The sequence below is a fragment of the Neofelis nebulosa genome, chromosome 2, assembly GCF_028018385.1.
Source record: "Neofelis nebulosa isolate mNeoNeb1 chromosome 2, mNeoNeb1.pri, whole genome shotgun sequence".
Lineage (NCBI taxonomy): Eukaryota > Metazoa > Chordata > Mammalia > Carnivora > Felidae > Neofelis > Neofelis nebulosa.
In genome coordinates, this window is record NC_080783.1 from 202,259,746 (window position 1) to 202,283,816 (window position 24,071).

A 24,071-nucleotide genomic window follows, 5' to 3' on the forward strand; every position below is an offset into this window, starting at 1 on the left:
AACCAACACTTGTTTAATTTGCCTATCTTTGCAAGTTTTTTCATATAAATAAATGAACGAATCATGAAAAAAGTAATCAGAAACAATGTCCCGGGGCGCCTGGGTGGCGCAGTCGGTTGAGCGTCCGACTTCAGCCAGGTCACGATCTCGCGGTCCGTGAGTTCGAGCCCCGCGTCGGGCTCTGGGCTGATGGCTCGGAGCCTGGAGCCTGTTTCCGATTCTGTGTCTCCCTCTCTCTCTGCCCCTCCCCGTTCATGCTCTGTCTCTCTCTGTCCCAAAAATAAAAATAAAAAACGTTGAAGAAAAAAAAAAAAAAAAAAAAGAAACAATGTCCCATTAAAAAGGTGGTCCTACTTCTTACTGCCACTACACTGTTCAGGCCTCTGCCATCATGTGTGGACTATTACCAGCCTGTCAGCTAGAGCTTTTGATGAAATAGACATTTAAACAATTTACATTTAAATTTACATGTGGGTCAGTGGTAAGTTTGCAACTATCTTTGCTATGCTTGGTTGAGGGGACAGATCCAAGTGTAACCTTAGACCTAGAGTATGATTTCTTTACTCACAGAGAAAATAGCTGCTACTAATCTAAAATTTGCCACAGCCAGGACCAGCAGGGGTTCTCCAGTGGCTCACACTTCTCCCAGTCCTGACCAACCTTCAGAGAGAGAGACGGAGGGGTTCTAATGGACGGAGCAACGGTCCCAGGGCAGTGCAGCCAGTCCCAGTGTGTATCTGTACTTCCAGACCCCTGAGACTCCAGGTCACGTCCAAGGCAGGAAGTTGCAATGTAAGAGTAGTCCCAGGAGCCAGTAAGACAGGAAGTAGCCCAGAATGCATCGTGTGACTAGAGAACAGGTTTTCCAGTTGTACAAAAGTCCCATGATAGAATTCCTGGGGACCTTTTGTCCTGGTGGGCAGTCCCCTGCAAGCGGCTTCCAAGGCACAGTCTCTAGGGATCTCAACAGTGGCTCTTGATCCTGAAGCAAGTAAGCTGGAAACCAGTACACAATAGGAGTGGAGGAACCTAGAAATCTGGTGAGAACCTGAAAATCGTAAGAGAGGGAAAACCGACATTTATTGGACTGTCAATGCTTCAAACTGGACCAGCCTGGGACTTCCCTGCTGCTAGGTGAACTACAGCCCCATGACTAGAAATGTATTGTACTGGAAAAGAGACACAGCAGAACTTAGGATCTGCCTGATAAAGCTGTGTGCGACACCAGCCGGGTGACCTCAATGTTACAAATAAACAGCTACAGGCTAATTACTACAGTAATGGGCCAATCAATACTAAAAACTCTATGGGGTCCAATTTTAGCCTAGGGCCTGGACTCTAAACACCAGGCTGTGACGTGGGCTTTGGGGACCTGAAGTGGTTTCCTCATCCCCTGGGAATGGCAAAACAGAGGGAAAAGGGGCAGGCAATCCTGTGGTTCAACATTTTCCCTTCTAGGGGAGTTCAGAGCCAAGTCTCCACATGGCCTCCCTCATCTAAGCTGGAAACTCTAAGCTTTGCTGGCACGCACTCTACTAGTTAATCCAGCTACAAACACAGAATGCTACTTTCTATTTCCCCTGTGCCTCTTATTCACACAGCCCAGAGAACTTCACAAACAGCCAATGTGCGCCTCCAAGAGGCAGAAACTGCTAAGGAGTGGCCGGCACGGAGAAAAACAACTTCCTCGAGATTATGTGGGAAATGGGGCCACAGCCAGGAATAAAAAAAAAAAATAGAAAGTATCAAACACTTCCCATTCCTATCTCCCCACCCCCACCCCAAACATGGCACAAGGGAGCTCCTCTGAAGACAGAGTATCTGCCAGAGGGGAGAGCACCTCAACAAGTCAACACTCAAGCAGACACTCTGGGTGTTAACCATACAGGAGGGGAAGGTCCCGAGCTCTCCTCTGCACTTACTCCTTTATCACCATCACATCAGGTCCTTCTACTTCTCTCGTGTCTCCGCACACACCCTTCATCTGCCCAGAATAGCTTTCCTCTGCTTCTTAAATGCATTCCTTCTTACTCTTTAGGACCCAGCCTTAGTATGATGCCCTCCTCAACTCCTTCAGTCCATTTTTTGCTCTGTGCTTCCACAATACTTGATCTCAGAACAGCAACTCCTCTTCCATCCCGCTATACCAGAATTTTATCTGGGAAGTGTCTGTCTCCCCATTTCTACCATGAGACCCACCAGGGCAGCAACTTTATCTCACTTGTGTTCCATTCCTCAGTGGTCTGACCCAGGATCTAGACAAAGAAAGCCCACAAATAGTTGTTGAATGAATAAATTAGGTGCAGGTTTCTCAAATGGGAGAAGCTAGCAGGCTTCCTTGTCCCTGGCCAAGGGGTCCTGCCTGTATTCACACCCTTATCCCAGCCAGGAATTCACACCCTTATCCCACCTCACCTGAACATGCATGCACAGACTGCCAAACAGCAACAGTGCTGCAGCGTGGACCAGGTACACAAACACCCGAGGACCGAGGAATCCAGAGTCAGATTTTTCTAGGGTCTTACTCTTCTTGCTCCTTTGCATTCCAAGGGTAAGGCAGAACCAAGGGTGGGTGGTCACATATGTCCACGTGGCCCAGGCAACCAGGAGGGCCACTGGTGCCGCCAGTAGGAAATTGGGCACCTGCTTGAGCTCATAGTATCTCAAAAAGCCAACATTCCAGTAGATATCCTGGATATAGCTATATATTAGGGGAAGTTCCCAGGAGCACCAAGGTGGCTCATTTCCCTCCACGATCCGGTAGCCCTTGTCAACAGCTAACTGCAGCAAGGGCTTAGGGATGGGGTGGGCTGAGCCTGACAGACAGAACTGAGTATAGGCATAATACTGAAAGAGGGCAAAGGGAAGGCCAAGTATGAGCACAGAGAGGAACACAGAGCCCATCAGCTTCAAGAGCTGTCTCAGAGGATTCAGCACCATGAGAGAAGACAGAAAGCTTTGGCACTGAGAATACACGAGGAAGCCAATGTTGACCAGCCCATTGGAACGTACACCAGTGGCAAGGGCAAAGAGGAGTCCACTAGTCCAGCTTCGGCCCCTTTCCAGCTGCCCCATGGCGCTGAATGTCAGGAGGGCAAACAAAGCTTCTGAGTAACCAGCTGCCAGGAAGACATTGGCTGGGCTGAGGCAGAAGAGCAGGGCTCCGTAAAAGGCCTGGCGGGGACAGTGCAAAACCAGGCAGCCCAGGTCGTGAAGTGCGACTGCAGCCAGGACGGAGAACAAAGAATTGAGCAATGCTACTGAGATTAACAGGCAACTCCGTAGGTTCAGTAAGGCCCGCAGGGGTCTCAGGAGTTCAGCTCCCACCAGGAGAGCCAGGGGGAAGCCAGGGAAGAAGGCAAAGTTGTGCTCATACAGATAGCCGTGCTCGGCAATGAACAGGAAGTGTTCCGCATCCCAGTGAGACAGGCCACCCAGAAGACCTTCCACAAGTTGGTCCACAGAGCCCGAGGGGGTGAGGCGAGGAGGAGAGAAGGCTTCTGCACGGTGATCTGGGATGACGACATTGAAGAGAGCCTGCGGGATGAAGGAGAACTAGGATTTCGGTTGAGCAACTGGAAGGGAAGAATTACCATTTAATAAAATGAGGAAGAACCGACTTGTTGGAGGACAATCGGGAGTTCGGTTCTAGACTAGCTAAATTTGAGTTAAGACATTCCAGCGCAGAGGTCAACAAGGCAGTGAGATCTAGGAGTCTGAGGGTAAGGAGGGCAGTCAGGGCTGGAGATGTAAATTCAGGCATCATAAGTGCACAGAAGGTATTTAAAGGCATGAGACTGAATGAGATCATCTGGAGAGGAAGTATGGCTAGAGAAGAGATATCGGAGGATTGGGCCCTGGATGTGTCAACATTTAGAGGGTTGGGGCTTGAACGACAATGAGGATCCAGAATGAAGATAAAGAAGGAACAGTCAGTAAGGTAGAGGAAAACCAGGAGAGAGTGGTATCTTAGAACCAAGTGAAGCAAGGGAGTGATCAACTCTGTTAAGTGCTGCTGGGAAGTCAGAAGATGGGGACTGAAAAGTGACCACTGGATTTAGAAATGTGTAGGTCACTGGTAAGTTTGACAAGAGTTATTTCAGTAGAGTTGAGGACACAGCAGACTTCATGGACTGGGTTTGGCAGAGAAGGGAAGAAGGCAGACTGAGGCAAACAGACAACTATTTGGATAAGTTTGGTTGTAAATGGGGTAGTAGTGAATGACAATGTGGGAGATAATTATTTGTGAATGGGAACAATCCAGTGGAAAGGCAACCACCAGGTTTGCAGGAGAGAGGGGAGAATGGCTGGAGCAGGCAGAAGGGGGTAGGAACTGCTACACTGGTAGCGGTGGGGGGCGGGCCTGGAAAGGAGAGCTGGGTTCAGCCTCACTTCAGCAGTGAAGGCCCAGAGGTGCAGACGCAAGCGTGTGACGGAGGAGGTGGGAGCACTCACAAGGCCATTTCTGATGGCATCTATATTTCTGAGTTTTCACTCAGGGAAGCAAGTTGGGGAAAAGGTGTCAGGGACTTGAACAAAGAGGAAAACTTGTAAAATAAGTCATCTCTGACTCTAGTTCTCAAAATAGGCTGTGCACTGGAATCACCCCAGGAAATTAAAAACTACTGAGGTCTGAATGTCTGGGTCCTATCCCCAGGGTTAATGATTGAACTGGTATGAGATACAGCCTGGGTATTGACATTTTTTTAAAGCTCCCCCAGGGGGATTCTGATGTGCAAAACAATTTGAGAGAATGGGAGGGTGAGTGGGCCTGGGAAATACACTAAGATTGCCAGGTAGCACTAAAGACTCACTTGGGCCAGTGATCTTGCAGAGAAAGAGACTAGTCAATACAGTTGTGTGTTCTCTGGGCAGACGCAGCAGTAGACAGAGAATGAAACTGAGCTGTGACTGGGCTTTTGTGTTGTAAGCCAGGGAGAAGGGAGCAAGCGAATTATGCGTGTATGCCTGGTGGACCATGGAATCTAGCTGGCTAAGAAGGGGCATGGAAGCCATAAGGTGGATGAGGCACAGTGAAACAGTGGTAGAACCAACGGATTTTAAGTTCTGAGGGGCTGGGAGAACCGTTAGAACTGGGTTACTAGAGGGAGTGAGCTGGAAAGATAGGAGATAGTGGTTAGTTGTATCAGCTGTATTAATATTGAAACCACCAAGAAATCAACAGTTCTGGAAAGAGCAATGGTGAGTCAGGAGCTAAAATCTTCAAGGAATGAAGAGGAATGAATTGCCATTAACAGAGATGCCAGCAACAATAAAGGGTAACTGGGGATATCATTTGAGGCGTGAGCTTTAAAGCTGGAAGGGGGCTGGGGGAGAGAGAGGGATGATGAAGTAGCATTATTGTCAAGTGTCTTTTTGCATCATTAGATTGTCAGTTACTTAAAGGAAAAGAGACCAAGACTTTTCATACTCATCACCTAGCACAGTACTCAGAACAGAGTAGGCACTTCATACAATTGTGGTGGCTGAGTGAGAGAAGAGGAGACATACTCATTTCCAGATCACCATCGGAATTAGTCCTGGTTCCCTATCCCAGATGCCAGTTCACAGTCCTGCCATGTTCAAAGCCATCACTGAGTCATTTTCCCCATATGACCCCATTTTTAAGGCTCTCTCTCTTTTTGGTCAGTTTCTTTATCAGGCCACTTTCAACAGTGCAGACAAATGGGACAGGAGAGATAGTCACAGAAAATGGCCCTAGTCTCCAAGTTGAAGCTACTTTTAACTAAACCTGGGGCCCAGCAGAGGCTGCTATGCCTCATTGTGTGGGAAGGGAGAAAGGAGGTTTCCAGAAAGGAACCAGCTATGAGCCTGAGGAAGTGCCATTTGTGAAAAAAAGCACACATAATTATGCTAATATAACATCACTAGGTTGTTGGCATCCATTCAACAACACACAGTGAGAACATACTAAGCACTGAGCACCGTGCTAGGCACCAGATAGAATTCATATATGTGTGAAATTTGATTAAAATATGTATCAAGGCCAGCCTCAGAGGGGAAAGGGAATTGTAAGAGTGCAAATGCATTCTGAGGGTTGTGGTGGGTAAGGCAGCAAGGGGCGATACCAGGGGAAGAGTTGGGACATTGCTGAGTAACCAAGTATACATAGAGTGTCTCAGGATCGTGCACTCAACTGACTGACACAGTGCTAAGTCTCCTGCTAAGGGGACTCTAGGGCAATGCCTTGTGCTGTCATGCCCTAATGGCATCTCTCATTACAGAACTTCATGGTCTGTTAGAAAGCCCACTACCTCTGGAGTTAGGAACCCTGGGGTCTGACTCTGGCCCTTCTCTAACTTGCTGTGTGTCTTTAGGGAAGCCACTTAACCTTTCTGGGCCTCTGCTGCTTCATGTGTAAAACAAGGGATTAAAAGATCATTTCTGGGGCACCTGGCTGGCTCAGTCAGTAAAACATGCAACTCTTGTTCTTGGGGTTGTGAGTTTGAGACCCACACTGAGCATGAAGTTTACTTTAAAAAGTCAGTAAGGGGCGCCTGGGTGGCTCAGTCGGTTAAGCGTCCGACGTCGGTTCAGGTCACGATCTCGCGGTCCGTGAGTTCGAGCCCCGCGTCGGGCTCTGGGCTGATGGCTCGGAGCCTGGAGCCTGCTTCCGATTCTGTCTCCCTCTCTCTCTGCCCCTCCCCTGTTCATGCTCTGTCTCTCTCTGTCTCAAAAATAAATAAAAAGCATTAAAAAAAATAAAAAATAAAAAGTCAGTAAAATATTTTTTAAAAGACCATTTCTAAGAGTCCCGACCACTTCTGAGTTATCAGGTATAGGTGTCTATGGTTCCAACCACATGGAAGGGTACACCTGGGAGGCAGAAAGAATACAGGGACAATTCTTAGTGCCTAGCCCAGCATGTTCAGGACAAAAGATCAGAGACTGACCTGCAGCACCAGAGTCAGGACACGGCAGCTGACTGCAAACCTCAGCACCTCTTTCCTGGATGGATCCATGGGCCACATCCTCTCACCACCGGGAATTCAGGGGTGTTGCTGCCAGGACTGAGCTCCCTCGGGTTTCTAAACTCCAAAACCCAAGGAGAAAACATTACATGTGGGCCGAAAGTAAATTCTTGAAAGCATTCTTCACAGGAGACTCCCCCTTCGGCATTACATGGCAAACTCAACCACCTAACGGCCCAGATGAGGGAAAAGCATCTTGAAGGCAGATGGGACCCACTTGGTATCACCCTGAAGCACTGTATTGTCAGGAAAGTTCTACATGAAGATTGGCATGAGGTTGGCAGCTAAGCTCGCAGAAAACCTTTAAAAGACTGTTGAGTGCCTCTATGTAGGAACTAAAGACCTGGGTTCAAGTCCTGACTCTGTCGCTCACAAGGTCTCATTTAGTCCTTCTGAGCCTCAGTTCTTTACGTATAAAATGGGATCAGACTATTTTTTTCCCCAGACTATTTTCTCTCACAAAATTGTCATGATGGTGAAATGGACGAAAGTGTGAAAAAGTACTAGCAAATCCATGTTGTGGTTGCTATTATTTGGTGTGTGCCCTTTTCCTCCTGCCCAGAATAATAAACTAGATCCCAAACCAGAGTCCCAAAAGTGGGGCATAGAACTGAACTGGAAGACCATAATGACTACACACTCTAGCCTAGCTCTCTGATGTGTGTTCAGCTGGTCTGTTAAATTAAGTGGAGAAGGAAAAGAAAACCACCACTCAGCAGGACTTCAGCCAGCTCACATTGCTAAAACAAACTTAGGGGGAAGACAGAGTCGACTACTAGGGATGGAGAAAACTCTTATTTCCCCATCTCTTTGTTGGAATGGCAGCAATGTATAAACAATTGCAAAGCCATTCTGAGGCAAGGAATGAACTTTAAGGCTTTTTTTTCTTTTCTTTTCTTTTCTTTTTTTTTTTTTTTGGTCTTAAACAGTTCCTTGGGCTGAAAGAAGTAGCAAAGGCTCCTACAGAACATTCAAACACCAGTCTGGGAAATCAGAAGTGGGGGCAAGAGCACCAGAGGCAGCTCACTGATTTGGGATGCACTATCCCTAACAGAAAAAATATTAAAACTTAGAAATTAATGGAGAGGGCTGGAAGAGTGTTCTTTCTTATCTGGCCAATACCTATCACATCTTTAGGTGTCACCTGTTTCTGGAATTCTTCTCTGATGCTCACTAGACTATTTGATATGCTCTCATTATACTCGGCCTTGTCGTCCTTACTGCTGTTGCTTATTTAAGTTGCTTGTGAGGGCGGGGGCTTTGTTTTGCTCCCAACTATACCCCCAGGGCCTGGCATTATAAACAGGCATTTCAAGCCTGTGTTCCCATTGAGTGGAAGTGGCAAGAACAAGATATGGCATCACCAGTTCATTGGCTCGGGATATGAAATCGCTGCTTTAAGTATTCCTCCCACCATATCTCACGGTAAGATCAAGACCTAAGTCACAGAAGCCACAGGAAAATACAATTCCTCCAGAAAGGGAGCAAGGTTGGCCAAGGCTGACAGTACACTTTCCTCAGCAGAAGGGGGCGCCTGCTGCTCACTCCATCACCAGGAGGCCCGAAGGAAGGGAGGGGCCCTTAACGCCACACCGGTTTGCTCATCAAGATTCAGTTCAAAGGCAAGCTTTTGAAAAAAACCAAAGAGCCGCGGTAGTTTATGAATCTACCCAACATTTCCAGCATCTGACTCGCTGAGTTGAGAGGAATTGTAGAAACAAGTACAGCCAACTTCACACGGCGGCTGATTCTTTATCCTAGAGCGAATTCACTTTTTCCCTTCCTTCTCTTCCCACTCACATGCAGAAGAAAAAGTTGGGGACAGAAAAGCAGTTAACCCACCTCTGCCTCTTCACCAGGCTTCCATTCTTCCTTTCCTCTCTCCAGAGTCAAGCTCTAGCCCCAGCGACCACCGGAGACTTGTAACCTACTCTTAGCTTACAGGTAAACCAAGTAAAAAACAAAATAAAGCCAGTGAGTTGTCCCTCTTGGCTAGTTGCAGACCTCACTTCCCAACAACCCCTTGACGGAATCAGACTCTTGAATTGGCAGGACATTTACAGGGCAACTAGTTTTACTCTATCTTCCCGGGAGATAAATATGCCCATAGTGGTGAATAATAAAAATCTCCTTGGTTTTTACATCAGAGATCTCATCAGACCCTGTGAGGCCAGTATGGTTACCATCGCCATTTTATGGATGTGGAAACTAAGGCTCATTGGGGTCAAGTGACACACCTTAGGCTATATTTAAAGAGAATGTCATTTTTTTCCTTCTGGAACTTCATGGTCTTCCGACCAGCCTTCACCCGGGCCAAAGGGGATGCGCTCTTTCACAGCCAGGGCAACAACCCAGGTCTCCCAAGTCCTAGCCCAATACTTGTCCGAAGACAGCGCATGCTCCTACTGGGTATGCTCAGGGCAAGGGAGGGCCCTATCTGAGACTCTGGGGGAGCCTGAATCGGAGCCCTGGACCCTTGGATGCTCCCTTGGAGCATCCTCTGTGGAGTGAGGAGGTTTCCGTGACTCAGGGTCCTTGGGGCCAGAGGCCTCGCTGGCTGTCGCGAGCCAGGGGCCGCCTTCTGCCAGCCCAGCCGGGTCGGAAGCCCATTCTAACCCTTACTTCTCGGACATAGTCCTAAATGGACAGTGGGCACCTCTTCTCCCAAAAGGAACCACGGCTCAGGGACTACTCCCGAGGGGGCCGGCGGGGCCCGGCCTAAGGCCGGAAGGCAGGCTAGGGCGGGAGGCTGTAAAGGAAGAGGCGGCACCGGGAAGCCGCTATGGCGGAGGGGCGGGGCTCCCCGCTTCTCGGCGACCTCCGCCTCATTTCCCTCGGCCTCCGTTTGACGGCGTCCCTCCCCCGAGAACTCCAAGGCTCCCGAGCTGGCGCCTGGTCCACAACGCCGGCCCGTCTCGACCTCCCAGGCGGGGCCCGAACCTCGGCTCCTCCATCCGGGGCCCCGAGCATCCCGCGCTTGCGCACTGGCTCCGCCGAGGCGACCCCGCCCCCCTCCTGCCCGGACTCGGTGTTGCCCCGCCCCCTTCCGCGGCGGCCATGTTGACTCCGGGCGCGCGGGGCGGGGACGGCGTGGACCCAAGAGTCCGCGCCCCTCGGCCTTGGCACCTTCCCGCCTTGGTGACACCTGAAGAGTTCCCCCTGGCGCTTTACGCGCCTCAGGCCCCCTCCCTCTCCTTCCGTTAGTCCGCCGTGTGTCAGAGTCGGCGCTCTCGCCCGGGTTGCATCCCGCAAACATCCACTGAGTTCCCGATGTGTGTGTGCTGAGGCTCTCGGAGTTTCGGGCCGCCCCGCGACCTCTTCGCAGAAGCCGGAGAGAGCCGCACTTTCCCTGCTGTCAGGCAACCCCAGCTCAGCACAGGGCCTGGCACACAATAGATGTTCCCTGAATAGAAAGAAACGCCTTGGGGTTTTTGTGGCCAGCAGTGGCATTCTGCGTCCTGGGTGTGAGGAAAGTGGGGGATCCCCCTGCTTTTCCCCTTCAGGTCCCTACTTCGTGTCCTACTTCGTGTCCTACTTCGATCCTCAACCCCACCTCCTCAGGTGGCTAACGAGGATTATGAAGGAAACTTAAGAGGATGCGCCCCGCCTCTGCCCGCCCCCCCCCCCCCCGACTCTTCTTCCTCATTCGGGCAGTTGCTCTCGTAGGAAGTGAGGCCAAAAAGAAGAAGAAAAAGAAGCTAACTCAACAAAACCGTCTGTTAGGGAGGAGCGGCCGGTGGGCACCCCTGTAACGGAAACTGTTAGAACAACTTTGCACCCTCCTTAAAGGAAATAGATAATAAATCCTTCTCCGTTGGTGGATTTCTTGTTTCTCAGGATTCCAAAGCCTTCTGTGGTTTCAGTTATCGGCCCTCCAGAACGGAGCGAGGGTCTGGGTTAGCCTCTGGCCACAGCCCCGGCTGAGGGAGGGGTTTTATCTTCTGCCACAGCTATTAACGTGGGTGGGAACAAAGGGATGGTTGCTATCTCTCCAGGCAGAGAAAACTAGCCTCCATCAGTTCTGTGGGGGCCAGGGACTGTAGCTTTTGGTTCTCCCTCATTTCAGGCTCTGAGACCTAAGCTGCCCTAGGGTACTGTTGTGTGTAAGGTGGATCCGGTAGAAATCACATTTTAGTCCTGTGTTGGAGAAGGGAAACAAATGGAGAGGACTCTCCCCCCGTTTTTTCAGGGACACTTGTCCTCAGCTTCAGACGCCCCTGAGTGAATCGGCCAAGCTGTGGTGCACACTCGTGACTGGGGCCTGAGGTTGTGGCTTGAATCTCTAGAAGTCCATGAGGCTCCCAGCAGCACTCAGTTTGCAGAGACAAAACTGAGCAGTGTACCGTACTTGCTTTGTGAATTCACAAGGGAGAAAGACCAGCATTCCTAAGGTTCCCTCTATCCACACCAAATTCTCTCAAAAATCTATTTGTGAAAAGGACAGGGGTCTCTTGTGACGAGTCAGAATGTTTCCTAACAGCTCAACTGTCACCCGTGAGAGGTAGAACTTTGTCCAGACCTTCAGCTCTACTTTCCAGCAATTTCTCCTTCCTTTCTCTGCTGCCCACCCCCTCCTCTTCCGCTCTGTTTCCTGTTTCATTTTCTGGCTTCTGCTCTGACAGGAAAACAAGAAAGCTGAACCTTGTGCTCTCAAAGCCCTGGCTTGTCAGAATGGAAGAAGACTGGGTGGGATGGGAGGGGGTTCTGGGCCTCCAAGGCCGTGGGTAAGTAGTTGAGGAGGCAGCTCTCTCCAGTCTGCGTTTAGAGTCTGCAGCTAAAATGGAGTCTGCATCTACACAGGGAGCCAGCTGAACAACCAGCACTGTGGCAGAGCCAGGGAGCCAGGGACGTATCCAAGGGCTCCACAAAGACGCTATACCACCCATCCACTTCCATTAAGAAGCAAATGTCCCATACCACCAACAAATGATTTCATAATACAAATCCCTGACCTAAACAATACAAGCAATGCGTCACTGTTTCTAGAATCCTAGAAGGTAAGGGTTACAGCATTTCTGTTTCTTCGACTTGCCGGGCTCTGCTCTTGCTGCTTCTCCTGCTTGAAATGCCTCACTGCCAGACCACCCTCTAGCCAGCCCACTACCTTCAGGTCTCAGCTGAAAGGTGGCTTTGTCAGAGGGCCTTTCTGCCACTCCCTGGCCACAGCCAGCACCCTGTACTATCCCATCACTCTGTTCTGTTATTTTCATAGCACCTATCATCACCTGATTGTCTTAGGAACTTTCCTCCTTTCATTGTCTGTTTCCTTCTTATGAAATATAAGCTCTATGACAGCACGGGCCTCGTTCACCAAAGTATTACCAGCACTTAGAACAGTGCTTTGCGCATCGTATATACTCAGTAAAGATCTGGTTTATGAATCAGCTTAACCTGACACCAATTGTTTATGGATATGGGAACTAAGGCTCAGAAAAGAGGAGTTACTCGCCTGAAGTTACATAGCTGGTGGTGAAGGTGGGACTTGAATTCGGATCTCTGGCCTCTGAAGCTGGTTTTCTGTCACTCCACACTATTTTAGTCTTTTTCAGGTTTACCTCTTTCCCTCTCTTCCTTTTGTTCCACACAACTACGAATCTTTACAGGCTATGCCAAGAATCCTGCATCGGGCATACCATGGCTTAACGGCTCCTATCTCCTCTTTCCTCTAGTAAATTCCCATATTACCTCTTTGATTTAGTCAACAAAATGGGACTGCCTACTGTGTGACAGGGAATGAGAATGTAACACAGAGCAAGACAGACACAGTCCTCGTCCTCGTGGAGGAGATGGTGGTAATATCTACCTCATGGTTTCTATAGTGCTTGGCACAAAGGGCTCGATAAAGATGGGCTGTTGTAATTCCCTGAACAAAAAGGGGGAGAGAGTGATGTTCCCACTGGAGGTGTGAAGAAGGAAGGTTGGTAGTTCTCATGGAGCACTCACCATGCTGAGCAACCTGACGACTCATTTCTTTCTGTAGCTGCCTTGCCTTGCTCCTGCACCATATCCAAGCCCCAGACCGAGCAGTGTATCTATTCTCAGTAATTCAGTTTCAGACACTAAACTTGCCTTTTTTTTTTTTTTTTTTTTTTAGTTTATTTATTTTGAGAGAGAAAGAGAACGAGCGGGGGAGGGGCAGAGAGCAAGGGAGAAGGAGAATCCCAAGCAGGCTCCTCATTGTCAGCACAGAGCCGGATGGGGGGGCTCGAACTCACAAACCGTGAGATCAAGAGCTGAGCCGAAGTCAAGAACCGGATGCTTAACTGACTGAGCGACCCAGGCACCCGAGACACTAAACTTTCCATGGCCCCAGTCCTATGGGAATGATGGAGTAGGTGACCCTGATCTTGGCTTTGAGGCCACGCCATCATGGGATAAAAGTGACCACACTGGCTTCTGATTCAGTCACCGCCAACTGTTAGCAGGCAGGTCTAATGCCTGTGATGACAGGCAGGCATCTGTGCCTTACGAGACCTTTATGCCACTTCTTTCCCCTGTGGGTATCCACTGGCAGTTTCCAAGGGTGCCCGGTGACATTTACATCCATCCTGAGATCTGGGGTGGCACCAGCCAGGTTTTGGACATTTACCAAAAGCAGCATCCTTTTGGCCTCTGCTGTATCATTTGAAGATGTCCATCCACCGTAGGACAGAGTCCCCACCCTGCCTCTCAATTGCAGGAGCCACCAGACACTGACTCTTTAAAGGTCATGACACTAAATATTTTTCACCCTTCTTTTGGTGTTTGCCTTTCGGTAGTTAGAAAACCTTGACCCCACTGAGAGGCCTAGTGGGAAGGGCCTTAGCCACTTGGGGGTGGCAGTGGCTGCAAGGCAAAAGAGCCAATGAGGTTGAGAGTATTGTTTAGGCCAGACTTGGCTGCTCTCCAGCTATGAAAGAAGGTTAAGGTCATTTGGGGGGTGGGGAGGGAGGAGCCTGGGAAAAGAACTACTGGCCACACCCCTGGGTTCTCTACTGGCGAGGTTCTATTTACTTCTCAAAAGCAAATTACTCACAGCTCAGTGGCTAGCCGTTCTCTCAGCCTGTGGTAACTCCAGTCAGAAACTGGAGACCAGGCTAGGCTCCCCCTGCATTGCAGGAGAGTAGATGAAAGGAACCCAGGAAACCAAACTCCTAGGTAATGCTCCACACACAGCCCAGAAATGCACTTTCTAGACTAGAAAATGAAGTTGAAGAGGCCCGGTGCAAATATAGCCATTAGCAACACCGCTCACCAAAATATAGATATGAAAAGTTTCCCATGTCGTTTTTTCCCAGGAGAGTCCTAGGAAGGCATCCTGGTTGACAGAGGTTCGCCATTGTCTCTACCTCCCCCTTAATAGAGAAAAACACTGATTATTCATTCCTGTCCCTGACCCAAATATTAACCACCACACTCAGGCTGATGAACACTTGATTGATATTCTTGGGACACTTTTTACCTCACGCTGAATACAACAAAGATCTTTCCTGCGGAGCTCCACAGCGAGATTCCGTTACTCCTTGTTGTCCTCTGACCCAGGAAGGAGGGCCTTCGTCAGCAGGACCTTGCTTGGTGTGTGAGCTCAAACCAGCCACTTTCAACTGTAAAATGGGAACCAGAATACTGATTCACAGGCACAATCCTCAATCCTCCCTTGTAGGGTTATTTGACCTACTACATCTGGTACCCAAGTGGGTACTCACTAGAACACTGTGGTTTCAAGTTTACTTCTAAGTGTCCACAACAATAGCATTTTCTCTGTTACTGCTTCTGATCTCTCCGTTGTTTCCCCAAAGAAGGAGATGAACAGAGAAGCTCTATATTGCAACATTTAGCCTCATAAAAGTAACTGCATCTGGCCAACATCTACAATTTCATCCAACAACTACTTAAGTGGCCAGGCTGTTGTAGGACAGGGATGGAGCAGTGAACAAAATAACCTCCCTGCCCTCAGAGAGCTTACATTCTAGTGGAAGGCGATAGGGGAGTACAATATACAGTTGACCCTTGAACACTGGGCTTGAACTGCACAGGTCCACTTAGATTTTTCGATCCGGTGCAGTACTCTAAGTGTATTTTCTGTTACGATTTTCCCGACATTTTCCCTCTCTACCTTGATTGTAGAAACACTGTATATAATACATGTAACATACAAAGTATGCGTTAATCAACTGTTTGTGTATCAGTAAGCCTTTTCCCGTCAAAAGTAGGCCGATAGTGTTAAGTTTTGGGGGGGGATCAAAAGTTACACGTGTTATTTCTGGGGCACCTAGCCGGCTGGCTCAGTTGGTGGAGCATGGGAATTCTTGATCTTGGGGTGAGGAGTTCAAGCCCCACGCCGTGGGTCAAGATTACTTAAAAAGGAAAAAAATAAAAGCAACATGTGTAAAATTAAAAAAAAAAAAATTACACATGTATTTTTTGCTTGGGCAGGGGGTTGGTGCGCCCCTAACCTCCGCACTGTTCAAGGGTCAACCATAACAATAAGCCAGATGGTAACAAGTGCTACCAAGTAAGGTAAAGCAGAGAGGGAAATAAGGCAGGGGAGCAGAGATTGCTATTTTAAATAAGGTAGCCAGGGAAGGATTCGCTGATACAGTATTTGAGCAAAGACCCGAAGGAGAGAAGGACTTCAGCCGTGTAGTTATCTGGTCAAAGAGTATTCTGGACAGAGGGAACAGTAAAGTGCAAAAGCCCTGAGGTGGAAACATTGCTATGTGGTGGAGCGAGCAACGGGGAAGAGAAAAGGGGCCCAGGGAGGTAATAGCAAGCCAGATAATGGAGTGAGACGCGCTGAAGGATTTCTTTTTGATCTTAGGTTTTAAAGGGAGCGTTTCTGGTTACTATGTCAAGAATAGGTTCAACCAGGCAAAGCAGAAGCAAGAAGGTCAGTTTGGGGAGTAGTTCATGAATTCAAGAAAGATAGGATAGCGTCTCGAACTACAGTGATAATGGCTAGACTGAGGGTTCTTTTTTGGAGAGCGCTAACACACTGGATGTAGAAATGATAGTAGTTGGGTTTTTGGGTTTTTTTTTTTTTTGCCAAGGAATGGAGTTGCTGTTTACTGGGAAAACTATGGGAGAAGCAGGCTTCTAGGGGGAAGTCAGAGGATTTTAGCTTGGTGGGGTGTTCAAATTAAACTTCCAAGCAGAGATGTCAAGAAGCAGCTGAATGCTCAAATCTGGTAACAGAGGAGAGTGCTAGTCTGGAGAAATAAAGTTAAGTTGGAGGCTGCCTCGAGATAAATGATTGTCTTACTGTTAAAGATTTTCTAGAAAAGCAGATATCCTCCCTTCGCCAACTATTCCCGAAAGTTTTTTTTTTTCTTTCCTAGAGCATCATCAATTTCTTTGGCTATTACACCCGTTTCATTTCAAGAGGCTAACGTGTTTTTTATGTCTAAAACTTCCTCTTGCAGGTGTAATCATCTCAGACGCTTTCTTGCACTGTGGAAGGTAAAGCAGGATGTGATGCAACAGTGACAGCGTCCAGGATGCCACCACTCAGTGGGGAGAGAGAGCGCACCACAGGAGATTTCCAAAAAAAAAAAAAAAAAAAAAAAAAAAAAAAAAAACAACAAAAAACAAAACCGAGACCGGCAACTCCTCATGCCCCACCCCCCGAAAGGTCAAGCTTTTAAATAGTCGGAAAACAGTAAAAAGCCTCACAAACGTCTTACCAAGATTTAATGTACATTTATTCTTAACACGTGGAACATATAGTATAAAGATTTCATACTGAATAAATGATATTCATTAAGCCAAAAAAGGAAAAAAGGAGGAATTTACATCAAGTTTTAGCTACATTGTTTGAAATACAAATATGCAGATTTTATCACTGAAAAAATCTCAATTGTGTTTCTTCATCAGGAACTTCAACTGAACCTAGAACTTTTTCACACCTCGATTAGAAAGAAAACAAAACAAAACAAAAAACCCGGAAAAAAAATAAACTATAAGTTGATTGGCTGCTGAGACAGCAAGGACTTTTTACAGAGACCTGTACAGCATCGCGCCGAGGGGGGCGATGTCTGGCAAGAGATTAAATAGCTGTGTCTCGCTTTGTGCAGGTCACCAACTTGTTAACTCGTCATACTATAAAGGGGTAGCTGGGAGGGGGACCAAACTGTGGGTATCCAAGGGTATGTGCAATGTACAACGTCATGTATATACACACGTGGCAGCGCAGCCGCTGCAGCTAAGGTTAAAACCAGTTCTAAGAGGTGATCTCAGGGTTATTCATACAATCAAGGAGGAGAGAAAGAGGTCAGGGTGTTGTAGGTTCACACATGATACTTTGGGGGAAAAGCCTTTTTTTTTTTTTTTTTTCTCCTCAACGTTTAACTAAAAACATTTTTAAAAACTACAGCTTGCTGCTGACCCAGCGTTTTCTCTTGTTTCCATGTGAGACATTATTATTACAGTATGTTTACAGTATCGGGTGTACAGTACAGTACATGAAAGGGTCTACACTCTACTGCACAGGCCTCTCCAGTGAACAGAGTCTGTCCACAACTGCGAACTTCTCGGCTCCCGCAAGATTGTGAATGTACAACAATAAACCACACACAGTTCAGCAGTCACCTTTTTTGTCCTTCAGAGGGTTTTTTTTTTTTGTATTTTTTTCCTTTTTTTTTTTTTTTTACCATTAAAAACAGTTATGAAATGTGGCATCCCGTCGATGCAAGGGCCGGGAAAGCCATTTTTATTTTATTTTATTTTTTTTCCCCAAACTCACTGTAAACGACAGTAACTTTGGTTAAAATAAAAAAGTCTTCTATGTAGGCAGAGCTTTGTCTTTTCAAACAGGGTGGGGTCCTGAGGGGAGTGAGGTGAGGACAAGGAACAGACAGGTGTGTGTGGGGGGGGGGGGGGGCTGGGGTTGGGGGGAGAGGAGGAGGAAAGAGAACTAGGAGAGACTTTTGACCCAAGGGAGAAGCCGGACAGCACAGGGTAAACTGGATTCTGAGGTGGTTTTGCATAAATAAAGGGCAACAGTCAGTTTCTAAGTTCTCCACACACGCACACACACACAGGGAGGGAGGTGTCCCACGGCTGTCATGACTGGCCAATCAAAAACAGTACATCACAAATGACTTGTGAAACCAACGAGTTCATCAACGGTGAGACCGAGATGTCCAACAGCCGCGACTCGTACAGCGTGAACTCCGAGTGGTTCTCGTCCACCTTGGCCAGGGCCAGCAGCGCGCGGGCAGCCCGCCGCATCATGTCCACGCTAGTTGGCTCGAAGGGCGGGTTCTGCATGTGGAGCAGGCTGGCCTGGCTCTGCTGGAACTGTGTGGCGGCAAGGCTGTCCTCCAGGAAGCCCAGGAGGTTGCCGATGCTGCCCTTCTGCACTGCGATGGCACGGGCCGCCAGGCTGTCGCCCTGCGCCAGGTTGGCCAGCAGTACCACGGCCATCTCCCGGCACACCGGGTTCTTTCGGTCACTGAGGAAGCGCACCATGGTGCTATACAACTTCTCCAGGCGGCTGAAGGGGGGAGTGGCCAGGATCAGGTCCACGTTGTTGTCCTGGATGCTGAGTTTGCTGAGGGTTTCCAAGACCAGTCTCTGCGGGGAGAGGACGGCGTTGGGGCCCAGGGTGGAGAAGGGGTCCTGGGCTTCGGCGGAAGGGCAGACCGCCCAGTGTAGGAGTCCGTCCAGGACAGGCAGGCAAATGCTCTCAGGGTATGGGGAGAGGTCCAACTGCCCCGAGATGTTGGCGAGTGTGACCAAGGTGTTTTCCCGGAGCATCTCCAAGCAGTCCCACCACCACTCCACTTTGTTGCAGCTCACCCCTTGGTCCTGCTCCTCCTCCTTCTCGTAAGTCAGTGGTGCCTGCTTCCGCTCTGGGTGCTTGTGGTGCAGAAGGATCAGCTTGCCCAGGATCAGCAGCAGCCCCGGGTGTTTGGACATCTCAAAGTCGTTGCCTGGCACGAATGACAGGCTTCGGATGGTGTTGGAGACACAGACGCAGCGCTTGGCGAGGGAATCCTGCCAGTCCAGAAGGGTACACAGTGGGGTCTCATCTTTACTGTGGGGCTCGTCCTCTAGGATCTTGATGTTCCGGTGGCTCTGTGCCGGGCTGATGCCAAATGGAAACTTGCTGCTCTCCTTGGTGGCCTCTGCACTCTTAGCTCCCTCCTCGCTCAACGTGCTAGACCGGGTGGACAACATGTCATCCATTGTGGCTGTGATCCGTTTCTCTGGAGGGCCATCGGGTGGGGGGCCCTCCTGTTCTGTTGTCCCTGGTGTCCCCTCTGCCGCCGTGACGTGTTTCCGGGTGACTGGTGGGCAGGGCACGTGAGGCCGGGTAGGCAGCAGCTCCGTCTTGCTCTCAAAGTGGGTCTGGATATGCTCAGTGGTGTCCCCCCCACCAATCCGCCAGTGCAGCAGGCCACTGTCAAACTCCTGCACACGCCCAAGCTTATCTGAGCAGTCCACCACAAACGGGTCATTCTTCTGCACGATCTTTACCGGGAGCTTGTCAAACTTGCTAACCAGTTTCTCCTCACTACTCTCTGAGGCCGCCTTGTCCTTGCTCGAAAAGGCCATCTCCTCATCATTTTCCACTACTTCCTCCTCTTCTTCCTCCTCTAGTTTAGGACCTAGAAGGTCTTCCTCCTCCTCCCCCTCCATAGGGGCTGGACTAGACGCCTTGCTGAATCTCCCAGGGTCCAGTAGTGTTCTCTGTCCTGGGTCACCCACCTCATACTCCTTTAAAATGCCAAAGATCTCGATGAGGCAACGCCGGAAATATTCCACAAGGAGCTCTAGCAACCCTGGGAGCTAAAAGAGGAAAAAAACAGGAGATAAATTAAGGGAGAGAAGTGGGCTAAACGAGAGAATCCTTGACTTGAGAGGCCCCCCCAAGGTCTTCTAGCAGATCTCCCCGCTTTCCTTGGAGGTCAGACATCTGTATCCCTGGGAGAGATGAGAGTTGCTCCTTTCCCAAAGGCTCTCCGCAGAGCAAGTCGTTGGGTCTCTCCCATGCCCAGCACACAGTTCTCCCTTCTGCTCAGCCTACCTCCACATAAGCCCGCTTCCAGCAGGACAGACATGCTGAGCGACAGCCCTGCACCTCACCATCTCACAGCCTCCTCTTTCCCTACCAATCCCTGCTTTTCTTCCTCAGGCCCAGTTTCCTACCCACTGGTCAATGCTACCGTCCCTCTTACGATACCCTACGTCACACTGCCAAGTGTAGCCCGAGGCTAGGCACGGTGGGATGACCCCTCTAACACGAGCTGAGAGAAGAAGAGATGCAGTGTGGACAGATGTTCACCTGCTCTCTTCTCCAAGCTCCCCAACATTCCAGGAGGCTAGACCTCCATGAATCAATCGTGCAACATAATGAAAGGGATGAGGCTTCGGTCCTCCAAACACTGGTGCAAGCTGGTGCTAGATAGACCCAAATTCCAGCTTGGATCCAAAACAGGCTAGTTATCTCTAGAAGAAAACCCTAATTGCCAGTCAGATTAAATCTCTGGCAAGACTACAGCAAAATGGAAAAAATAAGGGCTTTAGAATCAGAAAGACCTAGGTTTGAATTCTGGCTTTTCTAGGAACTAGCCATATGATTTAAACTCTCTAAGCTGTACTTCTTCTATCTTTCCACTGAACATGACGGAAATTCCTAAACTTTACACGGTGGTTCTGAGGACTAAATGGACTATATCAAATGCCTGGCATATGGAAATCAGTATCTGTTCCTTTTCTTTCTCATGGGGAGGCAATTTTATAAAATGGACATCAAGTCAGGCTTTGGAATCAGAAAGACCCTGATGATAGCTGTGTGAACTTGGGCAAAGATAAGACGCTCAGCCGACTTACTCATCTCTAAGAGGCCACATGTGCCTCAGAAGACTGTTGTGAGGCTGACATGAAAGAAAATATGAAGGATCTGGCACAAGGTGACGGCACAACAAATGGTTAACTATTAATAACAATGCTCCCTAGTCAGCTCCTTGATAGATGGGTTGGTAAGTACTAAGGATGATCAAAAAGACTGGGATGGTGCGGCAGAAACTCTTCCCAGCTAGTGGGAAAACTCAAGGTGCACACATCCTGCGGAGAGAGGATCCGGAGAACCATCTCTCCGCGAGAACGTAATTAAAATACCACCATCACCCCTCGCCCCCCGCCAAGCCTACTTCTTTCCACTTCCCTTTCTATACCTTAGGAAAATGGGATTGATAAAGACCTCCCGTACTCATGGTGGATGAAGTAAGAAGGGGAAAAAAAGAAACTGTCATGCTCACTAATAAAGACCACAGGTTTTTCTTGTAGTCTGAAAAGGTGGTGTCCTCACTCACACCAACAGAATCTGCATTTCTTACTGATTCCAAAAAGTTTCTCCCCAATTCCCTTTGAAGTCAATCCTGATACCTTACACAAATTATTATTGTTCCCAGTGTCCTGGGCCCATGGCCAGTGGCAAAGTACTGGCATGGAATCAAAGCACTGGCATGGAAGATACCAGAGAGTGAGTGAGAGAGGGGAGACCATGTTGGCCGGGGAAGGCTTAATTCCCTGTGTCACGTAGCACTGTCTACTTCAAGGTCTCAGGCCCTCCCATCCTTCCAATCTTTCCCAGGCACCTGTACTCACCTGACTGAGGTTGAAGGTCATGATGCTGTTGTCATCATACAGCAGGATGTTAATGGTGTCTAATGCCCATGTGCTCTCTGCCAGCAGCCCAGACTTGAGGGACATCATTACCCGCCATGCCTCCGGGGTTCCTGAAATAAACCTCCATGTCGTCCATCTACCAAGCCCAGGTTGGCCGGATGCTCCCCCAGGGCTGGCCCATCAGTCAGGCTACTCTGAAGATAACACATGGCGGGAGGCAGTTCCTATCTAGGAGAGGACACACATCTGCTTCTAGGCTCCCTTAGGACATCACTGCATGGCGCTTGCTTTTCGTAAAGCCTCATACCAGCTGTTTTCCTTATCCAAAGTTCTTTGGCTCTATTTCAGACAACACTGGACTAGATTTTATCTCATCCAGAATGTCGGGATGGAGACAAAAAAATGGACAAGACTTTAGGAAGAGATAAAGCAACCTGATCGGGGAGGTCTCCTTACCAATGTCTTTCATTGTGAGCCGCCTCCTCTGCTTCAGCACAGGCTGCGTTGCTTCCACAGAGCCGGGTGGGAAGGTGATGTCCCGCCGAACCATGGGTGGCTGCACAGGGGCAGGTGCTATGTGCGAGGCAGGCACTGGGGGACCTGCCTTTTGCATCTTCATCCCAGAGTGCAGGAATGGAGACTTGCTAGGGGAGGTGCGGTTCTCCATTGGCCGGGGCAGGGGAGCGGGGCTGGATACCTGAGGAATGTGATTCTGCATGCTTGGCGGGGGCTGGTAGTTGGATGGAGGGGGCCTTGTCATGGGGGGCACGGGGGCAGAGGGACCATATGGGGGCTGACGTGTGCCATGGGAAGGCCACGGGCCTTCATGGTTGGCCCTCTGATCCGTGTGCAGCATTTCATCTGTTCGGTTCACACCATGATAGGCGGGGCCCTGGGGGGCAGAGCCAGTGCTCTGCCTGTTGGCGTAATTGTAGGTCATGTCATTACGCCCTTGCCACATGGCGCCTTGCTGAGCAACCTCAGCCGATGCCTGTATGGGGCCGCCCATCATTTGCGGTGGCATGTTCTGCTGGGCATTGGAGCCGGGGGGTGCAGAGACACGGTCTCGGCCAAACTGGAATGGAAACTGGTTCTGGGGGCCGCCTGCTGGTCGGCGCTCAGTAGCAGCAGCGGCAGTGGCGGGGTAAGTGTTGCCATACTGGTTGTACACATCTTGCTGAGGGGAAGGCTGGGCAGCTTGCTGCTGGCTGGCAGGCTGGGGCTGGGCTGGGGGCAACTGCTGCTGTTGGGGCTGCCCCTGCCCCGTGCTGTACGGCACGCTGTACATCTCCCCTTCGTGCCGCTTGGCAGGAGGGCCGTACGTGCCATCCATCGGCCGCTTGTAATTCTAAGACAGGGACAAGCAGAGGGGAAGTTAAATTCTGCACTCAGGGACCCAAGATCCAAACGCAGCTGCCAAGATGGCTACACCAGACACTCGCCAGGCTTACTTCCACTCCTCTAGAAGAGGACATGGTCTCCAAGCAAACAAAGGATTCACCTTTACAAATGACCTTTTGAAGTTGTTTCTGAAATCAAGAACCATTCCCTATTCCCCTCTGGTTCTCCCTTGCTCTGTGTAGAAAAATGTGCATAAGTCTAGAAATCAAAATAAGGCCTGTATCTGGCCCTTGTGGAGAACTAGAGAGACTGGACTAGAATCTAAACAGGACGAGGTTGAGGGCTTGGCTCTTCAGCAGAATTGGTCATGTAGGTGGGAGAACACCAAAGTATCAAAAGCAAGCCTAAACTTTTCAACTTCGTTTTCTAACTGCCTCTCAAGGGGAACCTGTGTGTCAGTTCACCCTGCTACCCTCCTCACCTGCTGCTGCTGCTGATACATTGTGGTCTGCTGGCTGGGGAAGGGGCTGCCAGAAGGGGTGCCTTGAGTGGAGAACTGATTGCCATAGGAATCATGTCTGCGGGAGGGAGAGAATCAGAGGATCAGGGTGGGAAATGGCAAAGCCTGAGCCACAACGACACTAGGACCAGGGTTCACTCACCGTTGTTGCTGCTGCTGCTGCTGCGGGGGGTAGCGGCTAGGAGAATACATCCCCGAGTCTGGGTTGGAAGGCATGAGATTCGGCTGTGGGGCTCCAGTGCCCATGTTTCCCTCGGGTCCTATTCCAGGCTCCGTCCTAAACACAATTGAAGAAGTGGATTGAGTCCACTAGAGCTGTGGGGTGCTGGGGTGGGACAGGAGCGGGGGCCATGCTTACCTCACTCTGTCATAAGGACCTCCATAGGGATAGTGCTGTCGAGGTCCCATCGCCACATTTCCCAGCCCAGGGCCGGCAGCTCGGCTGTAGGGGTCTCCCATTCCGCCATTGGGGCCCTGCCCTGAGGACATGAAGGGATCACTCCCTGGAGCTGAGTACAGAAAGGAAGGCAGTGAGCAAACGGGTAAGCCAGCAGGCCTAGCAACCCACACCTTGCCTGCCCCAAAGACCAGGCCCTGTTTGGAGC

General features: G+C 49.6%; 2 protein-coding genes and 1 long non-coding RNA gene across 9 annotated transcripts in view; 1 reads left to right on the plus strand and 2 right to left on the minus strand.

Moving 5' to 3' along the window:
* Nucleotides 1–331: 331 nt before the first annotated feature.
* PIGV (phosphatidylinositol glycan anchor biosynthesis class V) lies at nucleotides 332–10,500 on the minus strand. Of its 5 annotated transcripts, none has more exons than XM_058718495.1 (5): nucleotides 9,933–10,500; nucleotides 8,835–8,929; nucleotides 6,915–7,049; nucleotides 2,416–3,537; nucleotides 332–1,048 (listed from the first exon to the last, which is right to left on the minus strand). In XM_058718495.1, the coding sequence occupies exons 3-5, from the start codon at nucleotides 6,990–6,992 to the stop codon at nucleotides 767–769; spliced, it is 1,482 nt and encodes a 493-aa protein (XP_058574478.1). In that variant the 5' UTR covers nucleotides 6,993–7,049; nucleotides 8,835–8,929; nucleotides 9,933–10,500; the 3' UTR covers nucleotides 332–766. The 5 variants fall into 5 exon arrangements, with proteins under 5 accessions (XP_058574478.1, XP_058574477.1, XP_058574476.1 ...); XM_058718494.1 differs by having other exon boundaries at nucleotides 9,763–10,500; XM_058718493.1 differs by having other exon boundaries at nucleotides 9,649–10,500.
* A 1,128-nt stretch (nucleotides 10,501–11,628) lies between these two features.
* LOC131505210 (uncharacterized) lies at nucleotides 11,629–17,317 on the plus strand. Its single transcript, XR_009258311.1, has 2 exons — nucleotides 11,629–11,989; nucleotides 16,394–17,317. It is a non-coding gene; the product is annotated as an uncharacterized LOC131505210 (long non-coding RNA).
* Nucleotides 16,651–24,071, minus strand: part of ARID1A (AT-rich interaction domain 1A) — a 70,656-nt gene continuing 63,235 nt past the window's right edge. For all 3 annotated transcript variants that reach the window (XM_058718498.1, XM_058718497.1, XM_058718499.1), the window contains exons 15-20: nucleotides 23,825–23,975; nucleotides 23,609–23,743; nucleotides 23,428–23,524; nucleotides 22,062–22,953; nucleotides 21,585–21,715; nucleotides 16,651–19,763 (exon numbers count right to left, since the gene is read on the minus strand). In XM_058718498.1, the coding sequence (XP_058574481.1) occupies nucleotides 18,033–19,763; nucleotides 21,585–21,715; nucleotides 22,062–22,953; nucleotides 23,428–23,524; nucleotides 23,609–23,743; nucleotides 23,825–23,975 (3,137 nt within the window). In that variant the 3' untranslated portion in view covers nucleotides 16,651–18,032. The remainder of the gene's footprint in view (nucleotides 19,764–21,584; nucleotides 21,716–22,061; nucleotides 22,954–23,427; nucleotides 23,525–23,608; nucleotides 23,744–23,824; nucleotides 23,976–24,071) is intronic.

Coding starts and splice junctions, on each gene's coding strand:
- PIGV (XM_058718495.1), bottom strand. CDS start 6,992: ATGTGGCCCATGGATCCATCCAGGAAAGAGGTGCTGAGGTTTGCAGTC. Junction 3,538..6,914: donor TCCTGACTCTGGTGCTGCAG/GTCAGTCTCTGA, acceptor TTCATCCCGCAG/GCTCTCTTCAATGTCGTCAT. Junction 1,049..2,415: donor GTCTGTGCATGCATGTTCAG/GTGAGGTGGGAT, acceptor TACGATTTTCAG/GTTCTCACCAGATTTCTAGG.